Below are 18,805 nucleotides of genomic sequence, written 5' to 3' on the forward strand. Positions count from 1 at the left end.
CTTCATTCATTCATCTGTAAAGCAGCTATAATTGCATTTATATCACAAGGGTGCCTTGATGCTTGACAAATGAGAATTGACCCAAAATTCATCCTTCAGAAGCAGTGTATGAGCAATGCCTTGCTCACATGGTGGTTGTGGACAATTAGATTAGAAGACGTTTAAATGCAGTCAAAGTGAAATTCCATTTAGGAACTGTCAAACGGTTCTTGATAATTTTTTTTAGTTTTCATCTAATTCTAGTGTAGAATTTTGCATGTATCCCACAGATGAGTTTAAATGCTTCTTTCCTTATTTGCAACAAGCCAGCACATTTTACTCCATGTTATATTAAACTGTCTTCCTTCTTGTGGGTAAATGGCTGTTTCCAAGAGCAACACCTTGGAAAGCTGCACTTAGCAAAACAACGAAAAATTGTCATGTGGAAGGAATCCTATCTTTATGTACTTGATCAAGTTACAATCACTTGCAAGAATTGTCCATGGAAAAAAATATTCCAGGTTTTATGAAAGGGCGTGCCTAATTGTTGTTGTGTTCTATTTAATTCATCTTTTTATGTATTTTTCTGTAATTATATTTAAAAATTAAGCTGACTTTCATCAACAAACTGTGGAAACATATGGTGTGTAGCCTGTAGAGGCTCTCAGTGGCACAAGTATAACTAAAAATATTGGTGAATTAGAATCTGCTTTCCTCTAAAAAACAGTTGTATGTTCTCCCAGTTAAAATGCTATGTTTTCACCATGATGTTTTCATAATTATTAGCAGTTTTAGAAGAAAAAATACATAGATCTTCTTAGATATATTTCCTTACTTCTGCATGACCATGGAGCTTTCAGGGTAAGGGAGGCTGAATATCATCCTCAGCATCTTATTCCTGTGCCATGAGCCCACCTACAAGAGGACCCCTTATAACAGGACATTATCCCAGGTGAGCTTAGCCCAACACCAGAAGAATAACAGGAACTGTTGCTTGGTCAAGTCACCTTTCCTAACAAAGGCATGCTCACTTGGGACCAAACACTACAGAAGGTCTCTATCCAGCACCCCAGACTAATCTCTAGTCTCCAGGAGCTGGCCTCAGAAGGATTTCTATGTACAGCTTGGTCTCACCTGAAAGCTCAGATGGCTTAAATTAAAAATCCTATGTATCTTACTTTTTTATGCTCAGACTGGCAAAGCATTTTGAGAATAACTCATGCTCACGAACAGCATTCCTCTGACTTATCTCTAGTGTATGCTTGAAAGACTCCAAACAAAGTGCACAGATTAAGTGAATTAAAAGATACTAAATGTTTCTTCAGGGAAACAGTCCAAGAATTAGTGTTCTCAGGAGCACCTCAGATGTTTTAGGTTCACATTTGCATGCAGTTTACAGAATTCACTACTTAGACTTTTTACCCTGCTTGACTTCATTAACTAGCTTCTACCTCAGTACAAGCTTGTCATCAAAACTCACCTTTACTTCAGTCTTTTGACACCTTACCTGTAACCCAGTATTCAGCTCAGCTCTTAGGCTTAGTGGCCTAAAGGAATTTTTCCTTCCTCAGTATTCATTGACAGTAAAAATCCTGAGAAACAGTAAACCTTGACATTGGTGATATCTAACCCACATCCCCATGGCTTTGTGGAGCAGATGTTCACCTCTTCATCTCTTACAGGACCAACACATATTCTGTGAACTGATCCTCCACCAACAGCCAGGGGGCTCAAGAAAAGTCCCTTTACCACTAATCCTAGTCAAAACAGGTCTTATTTTTAAGTCAGTTCATTTGGCCCTAGAACCTCACACTAGCCAAATCTGAGGGGGATGAGGGCAGTCAAAAGAGATGCTCCTTTCATCTCTGCTCAGGTAGGTGGCGTCTAATTCTAAAAGGAACTTCTCAGCAGTTGACAGCAGGTGATTAATCTGCAGAAACGCCCAGGTGCTTCAATCAAAGAAAGTGAAAGAATTCTTTCTGACTGTGTCTTTCAGGACTTTGCGGACTCCGTGTACCAAATGGTTACACAGAAGTTCCAGGAGCTGACAGACAATTTCACTTCCATGCATGCACGCCACAAAACTCTTGCAGGAATTGTGATGACCAAAGGTAAGATATCCTATCCTCTCATTTATTTTCCTTGGCATTTTTCATGACTAAGTAATACATTATTTACCTAGTCCACAGTATTGAAGGATGCCTTTGCTCCCACACAGAACAATAAATAGTAATGCAGAGAAAAGAAGCATTAAATATTTACACTTCAAGTAGGTTCACACAAAAAATATTGGCAACAGAGGTAAAGATTTATTCATAAATTTGTCCCTACATTTCTGTGTCTACAGAACAAAATGCAGACCTGTCTGATTTTGCATTTTCTAATAGATGGGGTTTTGGTAGTTATCAATAACAAGGCTGTATTATTTACTAACTGGGTTTTTTTTAAGATTTGGAAAAATTGAGTTCTGTTTGTACAAGACTACCTTAAACTTTGTTTCAGATTGACACTAAAAGCAAATCTCAGCCTGGTTCTTTTCCAAAGAAAAGAAACCCAAAGCATGCACAGTTTTAATTCTGCACTTCTCTGACCACAAGAAGTACTTATCAACAGGGTCAAAATTTGATATTCATGCATGGTAAGACTTAACTGAATCCTTATTTCATGATGAAACTGTTGCATAAATGGCCTTTCCTCCATTGCAAGCTTACCTCAGTGCAGGCACCTCAGTATTTATGAGGCTGCCAGCAGTAGAGAGGCTGCCATAAACTTCATTCTCATTCAGACACATGGACTGGTGGACTGAGTTTAGAAATGAAGGGATAAGCTCACAGGGGAAGGACATGTATAATTCATCCAGGCTTGTCTTTCTGGTTCTTTTCAACAATTACATTAGCTTGACTCAACAGGAACATCTGTGAATATTGCGAGGGAGCAGGATAGAGACAGGATTGTCTGCTGGGTCTTTCCAACCACAGAGCCTAGATACCGCTACAGATTATGTGCAGAGTAACTTATTCTTCTTTCTGATGTGATAAGAGTGAGCAATGAAATCCAGAAAGAGCCCTCCCACTATGTTTTTATCAGTCCCATGCCTTTGGTGGGTTTGTACACGTTCACATTTCATGTTCTTCTTAGTCATCTTTTGACAAAGTATAATTGTACTTCTGTTCATAAACCATTTTTCTCAAGGCTTCTGTTTTAACTCTGAATATCCTATTATGAATTCCCCCAACTTGTCAACCACCCAGTTCATCAATACCTCACTAGTCTTGTGGAGCCTAAGAAGTAGATTCACAGATATAATGCAATTCGCAGGAGATGGAAAGCTAAGAACAGCCTTATCTAGGCACATTTTCCAGGAAGATCTGAGTTACTTCCAACTTAAGAAGGTCTGCCAGACATCACATGACAAATAATTCACCATTTGTGTCATTTCCTGTACTAAACTTGTAGCTTTGTAGCTCTGTGGTCTTTTCCTTAAGGGAGCAAGGAACTGATCAAAAATGGCACAGACAGTCTTTTCCTATCGCAGAATCAAGTATGTACAGATTTCTCATGTTTTTAACACAGAATCTGGCAGAAAACTTAGATCTCTGAAAATAATATGCTAATGATACCAATGAAAACAAATCTGGTAATGTCTAATTGTGTTTGGTATTATAAACAACTCTTTCAAAAAAAAAAAAAAAGATTTATTTTTGCCTTCATTTCTCTTCAACGTAATCTGAACTAGAGACAGATTTATCTGTGCTTGTAGGGTTTTCAGGCAAAGCTGGTAAAAAGCACAATGTGATACTGTGGTAACTACTGTTGAGATAATACAAACTCTCTACAGACAAAACAGAATTGTGTTAGATTGGCTTTTGGCTTTCTTTTCCTGAACCCTGACTTTTTTTTTTTTTTTTTTTTTTTTGCCATTTCAGTTTCCCAGGGAAACCGGGGAGCTACATTTGGTCTCTGTAATTGACTTATGCTGTGTCACCCAGGGCAAATTCCAAAGCAGGGGGAGGGAGAAGTGTAGAAAATGGTGTTATTGACTGACTGTGAATGTTCCATAGTAACAAATCTAGCCAGCAAAACATTGCAGTCCAATGTATTTGCATATCCTTTGCTCTGAATTGTGATGAAACTTAACATATCAATACCTTTTGTGAAAGTAACTTTTGACTAGTAGATACCAAGATATTCTTTCAAAAACTCTGCCAAGGTAAGAGCAAACTACCACACTGGTTGATGTGATGTTCTCTGATGTAATATAGTAATTGAAACATGATAATAAATAAAAAACAAACTTAACTGATTGCAACACTTTTTGCCTGAAAGATTCAGGCATGTTAATTGAGAATACTGTGCATCAGACAAAGCCCTCAGTCTTGTAGTTTCCATAGATATATCTAAGCTATGGCTCTTCTCAGTGGTACATAGTGATAGGACAAGGAGCAATGGTCTAAAACTTAAACATAAGTTCTATACAAACATGCAGAAGAACTTATATATGATAAGGATTATGAAACACTGGAACAGGTTGCCCAGAGAGGATGTGGAGTCTCCTTCTATGGAGATATCCAAGATCTGCCTGGATGCCTACCTGTGCGAGCTACTATAGGGTACCTGCTTTAGCAGGATGTTGGATTCGATGATCTCTTGAGGTCCTTTCCAACCCCTGCAATTCTGTGATTTCCTGACTTTCTGTCTCATATGCAGTTTTTCTGGTTGCTGCTAAGCAGACATATCTTTAAAATACTCTCAAAAATTACTAAACTCAACTTTTCAGATGTTTCTTACGGTCATTTATGGTTATACATTTTAGATGTAGTCTACGGTCATAGAATCATAGAATTATTCAGTTCTCGTGGGATCTAAGGTTCTCAGAACAATGCCTTTGTTCCAAATGTTCATACCAGCCCTTTCTTCAATATTTCTAGGGACTGGCTTTTAGATTTTGAAGTTGGCAACCCTCAGGACAAAAAGAGAAAGACAGCAGACCAACAGAAAGGAGGAAAGGGTGTTGAGAAATATCGCTGGCCAGCCATAGAGGGAGACATATTTCATCTTTCATGCTGAGTGCTACGATCTAAATGCAGGTGGCATTCACAGTGTTTATCCACATCACTGACAGAGTTTGCCTCTGCCAGCTCTGAACAAATATGAGCATACATTTGTGTTCTACATGAAATCAATGAACTCAGTAAAGAATACCTGCTGCTCATTGCAAAGGTGCTGATTGCTAAGGTCCTTTTTGCTAAGGAACCCTCCCATAATTACTATAGGCAAAATGAGACTGCAATTTAAACACTACTTTCCCATTTGTGTTTGACAAATCTTAGCAGTTTAAATACCAATAGGAACCTTTTGTCATGCCTTCTGTTAAAAATGAAGCATTAAGAAAGTTCAGTCCTTTTCACAGGAGCATGGCATTCATGGAAAAAGGTTATAAGTTGATTTCTCATTTCAATTTTCTCTCTTCTTCTATCCTTTTTTTTTTTTTTTTTTTAGTCTGACAATCATTTTGATGTTAAAAGCGAACTAGGAGGTCTTTTCAGTTATCTTGTATGAAATAAAGATGAACTGGACAAAAGAGCCCTAAATAGCAATTTCATGCTGTGATAAAAGATGGTAAATTATCATCTATACCTCATGGAACAGATCTTAATAATTGCTAAGTGGAATAACAGAAAAAAAGTAAAGATGACAATATGTCTCCATGGATCTTTACAGTATATTAAGATTCATAAAGCCTGACATCTAAGAACAATCAAGAATATTGATGTCCAATTGCCTTCCCTTCTTTAGCTTATGTAGGAAGTTGGAAAGTAGTAAAATAAAGTAGAAAATTCAGGCCCTGTGTAGAGAATCAATCTGCTCCATTCCAGATTAAATTCAAACAGCCAAAAAACAGTTAGAGGAACTGAATAAGTTACAGCATGGCAAATCCCCTCAAGAAGACATTCACAGGAGGAACTCAGGCTTTCGAGGCCCATTAAATGGAAGTTAAATGGATACTAAGCACCTGTGTTCCCTGAGACATGGGTTTTCAGTGAGACTTAGATTCCTGAAATGGAAATTGGGTGCCCATGTTTTTGAAAACCTCATGAGGTCTCTTCAGCTTCTTTTTCCTGATGCTCTTAAGGAGGTGGCCCAAATTCATCTGTCATTCTTGGAAATGTTATTCACTGCTTATATGTGCCCAAGCTGACACATCACAAGATGCTGGGTTTTCCTGAATTGTTTTAAAACAATAGCTATCTAGTTAGAAACCATACATGTCATTGTGCTTCTCAGAAAACTGTTTTTCAGTTGTTAAAAGCCTTAAAGCAATAATCTTCAGAATCTCTCTAAGTTACTTTGAGTTCAATTAGAACATTGCAGCCTAAGCTGCAATTCTATTCCACATTGTATGATCTGGATTTATAATGGGCATACTGGGATTTCTGTGACCCAATAGATTTAGATTTTCAAATTCCAGTCCAAAGGACAGAATGAGGATCAAACTCTGGTTCCACCAGGTTCACCACTTCTTTCAAAACATGGGCTTAAGCATACTGCTGCAAGTACTCCCCTCACAAGAGTGGTACAGAGTGTTTCTCCATTTCTTTTGATAAATCGGTGCTAAGGAGTAGAAAATAGCTCAAGATATATTGTCTTAGAGACAGAAATTATGAGATAAGATGTGACTGTACAGCCTACTTCTCTTGCATCAAGTGGGGAAAAAAAACAGGCTTAAGGTTATCTCTCTGTCCCTTGTTATATATTTTATATTAAACTGAAATTAGAAAAATGCAGGCACCAGCACAGAACCAGGGCTTCCCTTTTCAAGGTGAGCACTCCAGCCCTTCCTTGCTTCTGCAGTCTAACCTAAATCTATCCTTCTAGCTGTTTGGTAGCAGAGATCCAACAAGAATATGAGAGAATGCCCTCTTCTCTCTGCAGGCTTAGGAACACCCATGGTAGAATGACCCAACCTGAGGAGACAGTTGATACCCCATGTTCCACCTATTGCATAAGCTGTAGGCATCTGAAGCATTCCTGAGCTGACATCTCCATCCCTGCTGTGCCCACTGGTTGCTTTGGTTTCCATTTCAGAGCAGCTGGTTCTTCACAGACATTGAATATTCATTCATCTCAAATCATTGACTGTCTCTGGATCTTTTGGTTCTTGCTGTTTAAACAGTATTTCTGAACAAAATAGCAACTGTACCACTCAAAACCTGGATGTAGGCAAAGCCCTGTTTTTGAGTTACGCATTGCTGCATTAGCTACTAGGTGATGATAATTAATATGAAAATTGAAAGCAGACATTCTTTCCTGGCCCTACATATAAGAAGCAAGAAGTTGGGAAGTTCAGATTTTCATTCTGTTCTCTGGAAAGTCAGACTGGACATTGTCCAGTCCCAACACAAACAATGCATCTGATTTGAAACATCAACATTTCTTCAGCAAATAAATGCTTAGGGAATCAGTGACTGGATTTCTCTGTGGCCCAGTAAAAAAGATAGGAAGATTTACAAAATGAAAGTACATTTAAGAAAAAACATTTGAGAATAACTTTCTTCTACATTTACCTGCCAAAATCCACATTCAGCATTTCATCCTTTCTCACTGTAATTAAGGATCCCACTAGCACAGAAGACTGTCAATTTACTTAATACTTAGATATCAGTGGCACAGCATTTATTAGAGAAACAGATGCATACAGAAACATGTATGCAGAACCTGGCAAGGAAAGCGCGATTCACTCTTGTTTTAAAATTAGAAGTCTGTAAGTTGCAACATAGCTCTGTTCCTGAAAAGAACTTATGTTCACACTCACATGAAAGAACCCTCAAATAACATTGATTCTACCACAGTTAATCTAGTCCTTGTGGACTTGATGTGGGGTGGAGCATGTGGAGATCTGCACTGACTGTCCCTCCTCTCTTACTCTCCTCCAGAGAGAAAGGGGAAGGGAAGGGAAGGGAAGGGAAGGGAAGGGAAGGGAAGGGAAGGGAAGGGAAGGGAAGGGAAGGGAAGGGAAGGGAAGGGAAGGGAAGGGAAGGGAAGGGAAGGGAAGGGAAGGGAAGGGAAGGGAAGGGAAGGGAAGGGAGCTTAAAAGCACAGCATCATCTCCTTCAATTCTTTGTAGAAGCAGATCTGATGGGATTTTCTACTTTCTGTCTACTAAGGAAAGGAGAGAAATGGACCATAGAAATGAGAACTGGGAGAGACCAGTCCATTTCCCTGCAAGTACAAGATGGTTCCCTATAGTGCATTCCTGAGTGCATTTTTCTGATCTAGATTTAAATGAATCAATTACCAACATGGCTTTCAACACTACCTTGGGAAAGCATTCTAGTCTAATAGACCTCATTGTTAATCATTCTCACCAGTTATTTGGGCTGTTTTTATTTCCTGCAATTTCATTCAAGGTCCTCAGTCACACTGTCCTTAATTGTGCATTTGGTACCCACCTCTCTCCTTGGAGGTTGTACCCTTCAGCTATTTGTAGGCACTTAAATCACTTTCACAGGCATTGCCTAGAAAAGGCTTTCACATTTAATTCTTGCACTCTTTCTGTCTAGGACTTTTTCTGGGCTGGGAAGGAGACTTACTGGAAAGACCTGCATAGGAGCATCTTGCAAAATGCATTAGGTGCAAGAGCTCTTTGACAGGGACCAAGAGATCTGACTGAGCTTTTCAAAGCCACCCTGTGTCAAAAAGGAATTTTTCTTCTGGTCAAACAGGTCCTGGGCTTTGTGTCGCACAGCAGTGCCTAGTGGTACAGGGAAGCTGGGCATTCCCAGCTGTGAAAGAAGAGGCACGGCCATTTTCATACAAAACCATGGGCCTGGCTTCCAGTGGCAGAGAGGGCTGCCCCTACTCTCTGACTAAGGAACATGAGGAGCCCTGCAGACATCAGTCTTCAGCAGGATTACCCACCAGCAATTCCCTCTGTACCTGCTCCTCCCACAGAAATACAACATATTCTCTTTCTCATAGCCCACAGTATTTTAACAGCAGAAAAAGGAATCCCTGCACAGCTCCAGCATTTCAAAGTCTACATTCCATTTACACTTCTAAATATCTTTAACTCCACTGCTAGCGACTGCTGTATTCCTACTATTTGTTAGCCACGTGTTTGTCTGTTATTCAGACTCCTAGCACTGCAGTCTTTATGACTGGCAAATTCATAGTGCTAGTAGCTGAACACATATTGTAAATTGTACCTGCTCTGCACACTTCTTGTCATATGGTTGCATGTCCATTTTTTGGAGTGGTGAGTGTTTTTTTCTTTCCCTGCACAGACCTGGGAACAGCTGAGCTCCCCGTGATGGAAGCGCACAACCTGTGGGCAAAGCATGCTGTGCCACACACCCACGTCTCTCGAGCCTTAGCTTACTTGATTTCACCACATGTTGATAGCACTGCTCTTAAAATCTCAGGAGAGGGAGAAATAGTGCATCACCAAATTATGTGGCAGCTGGAAGTAGCCCAGACTGATGAACATGGGTGAAGACATCCTTCACTTCTAATCATAGGCTGACCCCTAAGCAAGCACAGCTGAAGAAGGCAAATATTTCAGCTCCTTTTCAGAACAGTGTATGCATTACCTGGTGTTTTCACAGAATCACTGGCCCATTAAGGATGGAAAAGACCACAAAGATTATCTGGTCCGGCCACCAATCCATCACCAATCCATGCCCATTCAACCATGTGCCTCACTGATACATCTGTATGATTCTTGAAAACTTCCAGGGAGCACTATTTTGGAGGGCACAGGGAGAAGAGTTCTGTGGCACTTTTGCAGAAGCGTTTTGCATGTGGCCCCTGTCTGCAGCCTGGTGGTGCTCAGGGGCCTGTCCTGGAGTGGTCATGCACCCCTGGCATGTCCCTAGGGGCAGTTTTCCTATGCCAATGCCTTTTCATATCTTGACTATCTCTTATTACAAAAATGAAACCATTCTGTGGATATGGTAGAGCTGCTATGGAAGGAGATAGCAGAAAATAATGCAGGACTTGTCAAGACTGCGTAGCGTCAAAAAATTTTCTTTCCATAAACAAACCTGAAACGGAAACCTGAACTTATTCAGCTGTGAGTAGAAGGGATTAAAAAAACTCCTCTGTGATCAGAGGTCTATTAAGCTACCTCGAAAATTATTCCAAATACACTATTTTGCAGATAACAATAGACAATCCTTTTGACTGACTTGTTAAAAAAGGTAAAGAAAGAACACAAAATTATTGCTTATCAAAGAGAGAAGCTGCACCATTTAAAATAACATGAAATTGTACCCCATGAATTATTCACAAGAGCTGATGTTACACCATCATTATTTCTAGATTTCCTTTTCACTGCACAGTATTTTGTGTCAGTTGTCTCCAACCAGTAAAAGAGGTGGAGGTTTTTTTTAATTAATCACACCTGATTTTTCTGATTTTTTTTTTTTTTCCCAATTTAAAATGAATATATTCCAGGTAGTAAGTTGTCTTCGCAGAGTCATGTTGAAACAGAAGATAGATTTCATTACCACTAGCTGGGTATAAAACATGCAGCGAAATTGATACGTGAACACTGACTGATATTTCTCTCCGTGTTGTGCCAGCTGCTGGGAAGCCAAAGTGTGATCCCAGTTGTATGCTGGCATTAGCGGTTACAAACTCCATTCTGTTCAATGTGAATTAAGCCCACTGATTTTCACAGACATACAGCAGGTGCGATTCAAGTTTCGTGTCACCAAGTGCTGTTTTCTGATTGCAGGTAGCAGTCAACATCTCTTGCAATTACCTACTGATTTTGATTTTCCTTTCCCAACACATAAATATGCAGGGCTATGAATTCTGTATTATGGAAGGTCTTAATGAGCACAGCATACTGGAAGTGAGAGTAATTCTATTAAAGTCAGCTGAAACATCAATTAGACCAGCCAAAACTCTGCTTCTGGTTTTATTGGTAGAGCTTTGTCTGGAAACAGATGGGTGCAGACAGTTCGCTTTTATGACCATGGCTGAGCTCGTAACTGTAGTCCATAACATGTCATCCAGTTCTCCGTATTGAACTTATTTGCTGAGTAAATCTACATACTTTTCTTATCTACTGTCTCTTCTGTCAGTACAGTATCTTTCTGAACCACTCTGTTCAATCTCTACTGCCATAAGACTGATATTTTGGGAGATCACATGAGAAAGACAGTATTGTTTGCTTTATTTGCATAGTAGCCTAGCTCAGGGCAATATGGCAATCTATGAATATATTGACATTAATATAAAAAATATATATTATCAATTATTGTAGGGAAAAGAAAATTAAAGATTTTGATTTTCTCAGCAAGCTTGTGGATGACACCAAGCTGTGTGGTATGGTTGGCACACTCAAAGGATGGGATTCATTCAGAGAGACAGAGACTGGTTTGAGCAGAGAGCCCAGGAGAACCTCATCAGGTTCAACAAATCCAAACGCAAAGTCTTGCACTATAGTCATGCAACCCTCACTATCACTGCAAGCTGGAGAATGTAAGGATCGAGCACAGCCCTGCTGAAAAGGACTTGGGGGTACTGGTTGATTGCTGGACCATGAGCCAGCAGTGTGCCTTTGCAGTTCAGAAAGCCAACCTTATCCTGGGCTGCATCAAAAGAAGAGTGGCCAACAGATCAATGGAGGTGATCCTGTCCGTCTGTGCTGTGAGACCTCACCTGGAGTATTGCATCCAGATGTGGAGTCCTCAGTACAGAAGAGACATAGACCTCTTGGTGCACATCCAAAGGAGGGTCACAGAAGTAATCCAAGGGACAGAACATCTCTGCATGAGGACAAGCTGAGCTGGGGCTGTTCATCCTGGAGAAGAGAAAGATCCTGGTGGACTTGATAACAGCCTTTCAGTATCTAAAGAAAGTCCATAAGGAAGGAGACAGATTCTTTAGCCTGCTAAAGATGGAGATAGGACAAGGGGAAATGATTTCAAAGTAAAAGAGAGGAGATTTAGTTTGGATATAAGGTAGAAGTTTTTTTTTACAGTGAGAGTGCTGAGACACTGGCACAGACTGCCCCATCCATAAAGACATAAGAGGTCAGGCTGGACAGGGCTCTGAGCAACTTGGTCGATCCCTTGGTGTCCTTGTTCATTGAGTTGGACTAGATGACCTTTAAGAGTCCCTTCCAACTCAAATGATGCTATGGTTCTATGAAAAAAATTAAAAGGCGCTGATTTTACTTTGCTGACCCTTTCATGATTTGGGAAGTTTTGATTCATGAATGAACATCCATAAGAGAAATCTTAGCACAAGCAACTGTCTATATAAAACTGTGCTGCTGCTGGATGGTTACAGGTTTTCAGAGTTCACAATGAGAAAGTGGCATTATTGAGGCATAACTCAGACTACCTAAAATAGGCCAGATGAATCACCTCCCAGGAAGGTTTCTCTCCATTGACTGTAAAGAGAGTTTACTGCAATTAGCTCAGGTACAGATATCTAAACTCTAGTTATTCCAGATAGCTGAAATGAATCCCACCGCTGGTGGCCTGTGGTAAAAACAAGTTGCTTTTCAGCCGCTTAGCTGTGGTGTGAAGGCCTGGAGTATCATTGACACAAAAAGATGTGTATGAGTGGGGTTGAGTTCCCCCTTGGCTGTGAGAAGGGGCACAGCCTGCCTGACCTTGAGAGCACCAGGAGGACTCATTACCTCACCAGGTCATTAGATGGGATCTGCCAGAGTGAGTGAGGCGTTTATGACTGTATTTTTGTTCTGTAACGCAACTAATTAATTGGTGCCATTTTGGAAAAGAAAAGGTGGCAAATACTCTTTCTGCTCTCCTTGTGAACACAGTGTTAGCCAGTCCCCAGCCTACACACTGACACAGCTCCCCAATCTTCCCTCCCTTGCTCCATTTCCTCCTCAAATTGAAAGCTATTAAGAGTCTTTAGGCAAATAATAGAAACCTAATGCCGGTGCGTGTTATAAATCGCTCACCTACTTGCTTCTAGCCTAATGTCTTCTCAAACATTACTTTCACACAAGGCAGTGAGGGAAGGAAATGCTTCATGTACTCCGACAATCAATGGGTCAGGAGTTAAGGTCATAATAATGTAGCCCATTTCTCCTTGTTTGTCCAATGACCTGAACACAGTGAGATTCCTGGGTCTTCAGTCTGAGGCTGGCTTTCCTCGACAAGAACGTGGATCTTGGTGAGAATCATCCTGCACTGGGATTATATCCTGTTGCATTCTCCAAAGCAGAGAGAGCAGCATATGGCTGATAGCGCCAAGTTAGAGCTAGGATTTTGTCACACCCAACGCTTTCCCCAGCATTGCTTAAAGATGAGCTCTATGTAGGTCTAACACGTTAGAGGTTAAATTAATCAACGTTTAGGAGGTAACTTGATACTTGTAAACAGAAATCACTTTTTGTAAAGTAAAGTATTCTGCAGGCAAAATAAGTCAGGAAGTAATAAACAATGAACATGAGAAAAAACTTTGAAGGTTAGAGAGCTGCTCAGAGAGGTTGTGGATTCTCTTCTGGTGATATTCAAAACCCACCTGGGCACCTACCTTTGCAACCTGCTGTAGGGAACTGCTTTAACAGTGAGTTGGACTAGGTGATCTCCAGAGATCTCTTCCAACCCCTACAATCTCATGATTCTGTGACTCTGTTAAGTATTAACATAAAGATTTGGTAATTTTTTTTCTTTTAAGATAGACAAACACTTAGAAGATCTCTTTAATTCTGAATCACTGAAGTGTGCACGTAGACTCAAGAGCTGGAAAAAACTGCCTAAAATGCCAACATGATCAGTCAGTGTTAAGATTTTCCACCATCAGCTGAGAATTGTATGTCTCATTCTCAGAGACAAATTCCCCCTACATTTGTTGAAAGCAGTATCAGGCATTTCACAGGGGTAAACCTCCAAATCTATGCACATACAAAATAAGGCATGTGAGAGAACAACCTATTAACATATATGCCCCCAAACACATTGTGAAACTGTCTGACTGTTGGTTGCATTTCTCACAATGCAGAGTGCTCTCACATGTGGTGTTGAGCAGTGGTATATTGGTCACAGATCACTTTCTCTATTTGGCTCCCCAGTGAGGTGTAAATATTTCAGAGCTGATGCATAAGTCATGTACACCTGTGTTTCTGAGTGCCTTCATAGTGAGACATAACTCTTGGGTATTTCTGAGAATGGAAGAACATGGGTTATATTTTCTGTCATTGCAAATGAAAAATACATGGAGACTTTTAATGTTTAACACTCAGACCAGTTCTGCAGATTCTTGGAAACTGCTGACTCCAGCCCTGGGCAACATCAACATCAAAGTGATGTGGAAACACGTGCACCTTGCCAGAGCTGGCAGACACCCCAGGCCATGTCTGCACATGACTATCTGCTGGGCTCTGTGTCAGTGAAAGCCAACATATGGAGCTAATTCACTCAAAACCTAACATTCTGAGCAGATTTTGCTATTACTGTGTGAATAAACATTATGATAACAAACAGAGGTATTCATATTATTCATATTCTCATTCATCAATAAGTGTTGGGTGCCTTCGTATGACTGTTTTTCACTTGTGAGCAAATCCAGACCTCACAGAAAACACTGAACATGTTGATCCTCATGCACTCATGATAGAAAAAAAGATTGTTTATGGAAAAAATGTGTTTGAAATATTAAAATTCATCATACAAATCTCTGGGCTGACTGGGGGACAGGGAATGAGTAAAGTACACCCACTGAAGAGCAGGATGGCTTCTGCAGATAGTTCATTCTGTGTTTGCAGAGGCTGGTACAGTCAATGCAGGGTGAAAGGGGAAAAGGAAGGACGCATTTCAGAAGGTGAAACAATCAGAAAGTCAGGATAAAAGAAGAAAGCAGCATTTCTCAGTGCTCTGAGGGGCATCAATGGAGCTCTTCAGGTTCAGGAAGGCAGAGGTAGGGTTTGTGGGTTTCTGCAGTAGGGAACTGCTTCTTGCTGTTTTGCTTCTGCTGTACATTGGAAAATAAGACCCTGAACATTTCTAAATAAATAACAAACCTGAGCCTTATCACCAATGAAAGTAGTATGTATAACACCTCATGAAATGCTTGGGATTAGCCCCATGAAAAGGACACAGTTAACTAGATGGGCATCAATCTGATCTAAACCTATTACTTTTCTCATGAAGGCAGTGCCCCTAAAGCACCAAATTCTGATGTACAGAGTATAAATAGAACAATTTACCCACTTCAACCTTTTATCTAGTAATATAACCAGGATAAACATTCTTCCATGTAAGCAAACATCTTACAGCTTCAACTTTCGTGGATATTTTTCATGGTTTTGCATTTGAATACTGCCAAGTACATTGTTATGGCCACACTATAATGTAATGAGAGATGAAATTGCAGGCACAGGTGTACATGATGTGCACTGTTGCACTAGTACCAAAAATGACACTGCCATGACCAGAAGATCAGACGTGTTTAACTGAACTTTTAATCTACTTATACCTTCTCCATATGTATCACAGTGCTACAATGTCATGATAATACCAAACCTTTTGGACTACTGATGGTGCTATCATACTGGTATAGATGTAAAATAATTCTGGAACAATTTCCTGGTATATACATTACCAGCAACACCATCCTTTTACGTTTAAAGTATTTTAAAGTATTCTTTCCTTCCCTGCTCTGCTGTTTTCTCAGATCCAGCCCATGGATCTTATGAGAGAACATGGCCCCAACCCTGAAAAAATCTCTACAATTTTTTGTTTCCTTTCTGATGCTCAACAGAATAATAGAAAATAAGAAAAACAGATTCTTGACCTTATAAAACAACTCCTAAAGCTTTTTCACAGCTAAAATCAGATCACAGAAATAAGAACAAAGTGAATGTGTATATGGATTTTGTATTCATTCTCAAGCAAAACTTATGAAAACTAGAAGCATTTGGCCTATGGTGAGATTTTTTTTTTTTCTAGTCACCCTATGGCAAAAACTTTGAAGGATTCATTCGTGCCTAAAGGCAGGCTTTGTTTCCACTGAGTCACCCTGTGGATACCTATGCTGGGGAGGGCAAAGAATATCCTGGATGTTCTTCCCCTCCTGGAGCAGCAGCCAGAGGTTAAGCAATCACTGAATGGTACCTCAGTGCCACTACCTGGGCACAACTAAGCTTGGCTTGCTCTGCTGTTACATGTGCATATTTAAACACAGTACACATGTCTAATTGTCAAACAGTCTGTTCCTCTCAAACTGCTTTGTCATGCCTGGAGGAAACACCTATATACCAGAAAAAAAATCATTTTTTTTTCCTCCAGGAGCTGCTCCTCAGTTCTCTCTTCTTCAGAGAGATGCATTCTGAAATGTACTGTTCAACAGGTAATTTCAGTTTGGTCTCAGTTCATTCTTAGCTCTTCCTTCAAATTGTCTGCAGGGTTGAATGAACCACTTTTTCAGTGAAACTCGTGTCCTGCTGAACTCTGTGAGCATTTTGCTACAATGCAGATTTAACCCTAGCAAGTGCTTTACTGCACCAAGACAGGCACATCTTTCCTTTCACCTTTAACTGGAAAGACAGTAGATGGAGCCAGTCTCAGGAAGGGATGCTCCATCTGCCACAGCAGAAAAGGCACTGATGTAGCTGCTTTCAGAAAAACAAGACAACGACTGTACTGAGAATCAGGTCTGTTTGTTCTCTGACATTTTTAAAGAGCAGCTCCAGAAGTGTTACTTGCATTTTATTTAGCACTTCTAGTGCAATAGCAATGAAAACTAACATTACAGGGAGTGTGTGTTCCCACCAGAAAATGTCTTCAACAGCTCATAAAAGCCTAGCCATTTTTATCAGCACTGCAGGAGATCTTTTATTACCTCTCTACTGCATGTGCACTGCTAGGATGTAGTTATTGATTTAACAAGTAAACTTTGTGACACACTTTTATCTTGGAATTAGCAGCAAGACTGAAATAGAGCCATTATTATACTAATAACACTGAAATGCGAGATTCCTGAATATTCCAAGGCCATATCTGCACCTCAACAAGCATCCAATTTAGGCTGTCTCTACAGCCACATCAAAATGTCGGCTGTGAGAACTTTAATAGTTATGATATCATGCTCACCTCCGGGCAGTTTCACAACCTTTTTGTTTTTCTTTCTACAGGTTTGGACATCAGGCAAGCTCAGGTTATTGTGCTGTCATCGGGTACCAAATGTATAAATGGGGAATACATTAATGACCAAGGGCTTGCGGTCAACGACTGCCATGCAGAAATTGTGGCAAGAAGGGCATTTATTCACTTCCTCTACTCACAGCTGGAGCTACACTTAAGGTAAATAATTCTGCTGACCCTTTTTGAATGTTACATTGCCTTCAGTAGCATACATCCATCCTTCAAGCATTTGAAATATTTTTTCTTCGTGTTCTTGTTTCTGAGTCTTTGGCTGATGAAGGACCAATACACCGTACAGTACAAAATGAGTATTAGACAGTCTGAAGTGTTGGGTCATGAGCTCCCTTACTTTACCTGGTTTCCTTTCAGTAGCAATTAGACATGACTCATAAAGTTGTGTTTTATGAAGCCTAATGATTTTGTACAAATCCTTACGTGCAGGCTTATTAACATCATCCACTAGAAGGAGGTCATTCTACTCTCTGTAAACACTTTCCTGTCTTATTTGCTGTGCTGAAATATCTCAAGGAAGTGATTTACTGATAGTTAATACCTTCATTGAGTCACCAGAGAGCCAGTATTCAGTACAGTAAACTTCTTGCCAAAATACAAAATGCTCTCATTCATTCCTTCTTTATGAAGTTTTAAAATGTTATTGTATCTAGAGTTACTATGGACAAATTATTGTTTCTGTTTTCAGTCAGACTTTCCTTGTTACTATTTAAATGAGTCAAACACTGTCTGGAAGATCCTCACAAGTAGGAAAACACCAGAATCTGTCCTGGGACTTCACTTATTTCTATTCACCTGGAGAAACAGGATGGCTGACCCATTAAAACTTATGGGAGGTCATCAGGAAGGTGGAGTTGGGGTTTTTACTGACATTCAAAATGGAAATATGACAGACAACTGGCCAGCACTTAAATAAGAGAAGTTTAGTATATAAGGAGAAATTGTCCACACAGGAACAGGCAAGCAGCGGAAGGTGACACCCAGCAGAGTTGTTCAGTCTCACTCCCATCCTGGAGGTTTTCAAAAGCCAATGGAATAAAGTCTCGTAGTCTGGTTTAAATAGTCTTAGAGGTGACCTTGATTTGAATAGGAGGCTGGTTCTAGAGACTTGAGAACCCTTCCAGGATTATCATTTAATCCTATGAAATCCAAGCAGAAGTCATGAGGTGATGTTTACTTATATGGAAGTAACCAAGAGAGAGAGGGAAGCAAGGAAAGAAAACAAAAAGCCATTATCTATACACCATACCTCTTCCCTCCATTCTTGCTTGCATTTTGATGGGATTTTATCTGAAGGCCATTAACCTTGGTACAAAAGCTCCCTTTGTTTTCAGAAGGCTTTGCACCAGGTCACAGGCACAAGAATTAAACTGTGTGCTCTTGTGAGCCCCTATAATATTGGTGGCTCCAAAGCTATGATAATAGGAACAGTGGTTATTTTCACTTCAGGCTGGGACTGAAGAGTATATTGAGTAGATGAGCTTGGCTAACAGAGAAGGACAAAAGCCTTGAAGGGTTTAATCAAAAACAATATTCTCTCTATTTCAATCTGAATTGCTGTCAAGTTTACATTAAATTATGTTTTCAGCAGTGTAGCAGCCCTAGTTCTTGCTTTGTGCTAAAGTCTCTTGGGAAACAAGTGTTGCCACTGTACCTCAGACTATTGTATTGATTCACATCCC

General features: G+C 40.0%; 1 protein-coding gene across 2 annotated transcripts in view; it reads left to right on the top strand.

Annotated features, from left to right (window-relative positions):
- The window catches only part of ADARB2 (adenosine deaminase RNA specific B2 (inactive)), a 291,983-nt gene that overhangs the window by 238,186 nt on the left and 34,992 nt on the right, over nucleotides 1-18,805 (top strand). For both annotated transcript variants that reach the window (XM_090143105.1, XM_031616085.2), the window contains 2 exons: nucleotides 1,976-2,090; nucleotides 17,102-17,270. In XM_090143105.1, coding sequence (XP_089999231.1) covers nucleotides 1,976-2,090; nucleotides 17,102-17,270 — 284 coding nt within the window. The remainder of the gene's footprint in view (nucleotides 1-1,975; nucleotides 2,091-17,101; nucleotides 17,271-18,805) is intronic.

Source organism: Phasianus colchicus, chromosome 6 (assembly GCF_987193195.1).
Source record: "Phasianus colchicus chromosome 6, bPhaCol1.hap1.1, whole genome shotgun sequence".
NCBI classification, from domain to species: Eukaryota; Metazoa; Chordata; class Aves; order Galliformes; family Phasianidae; genus Phasianus; species Phasianus colchicus.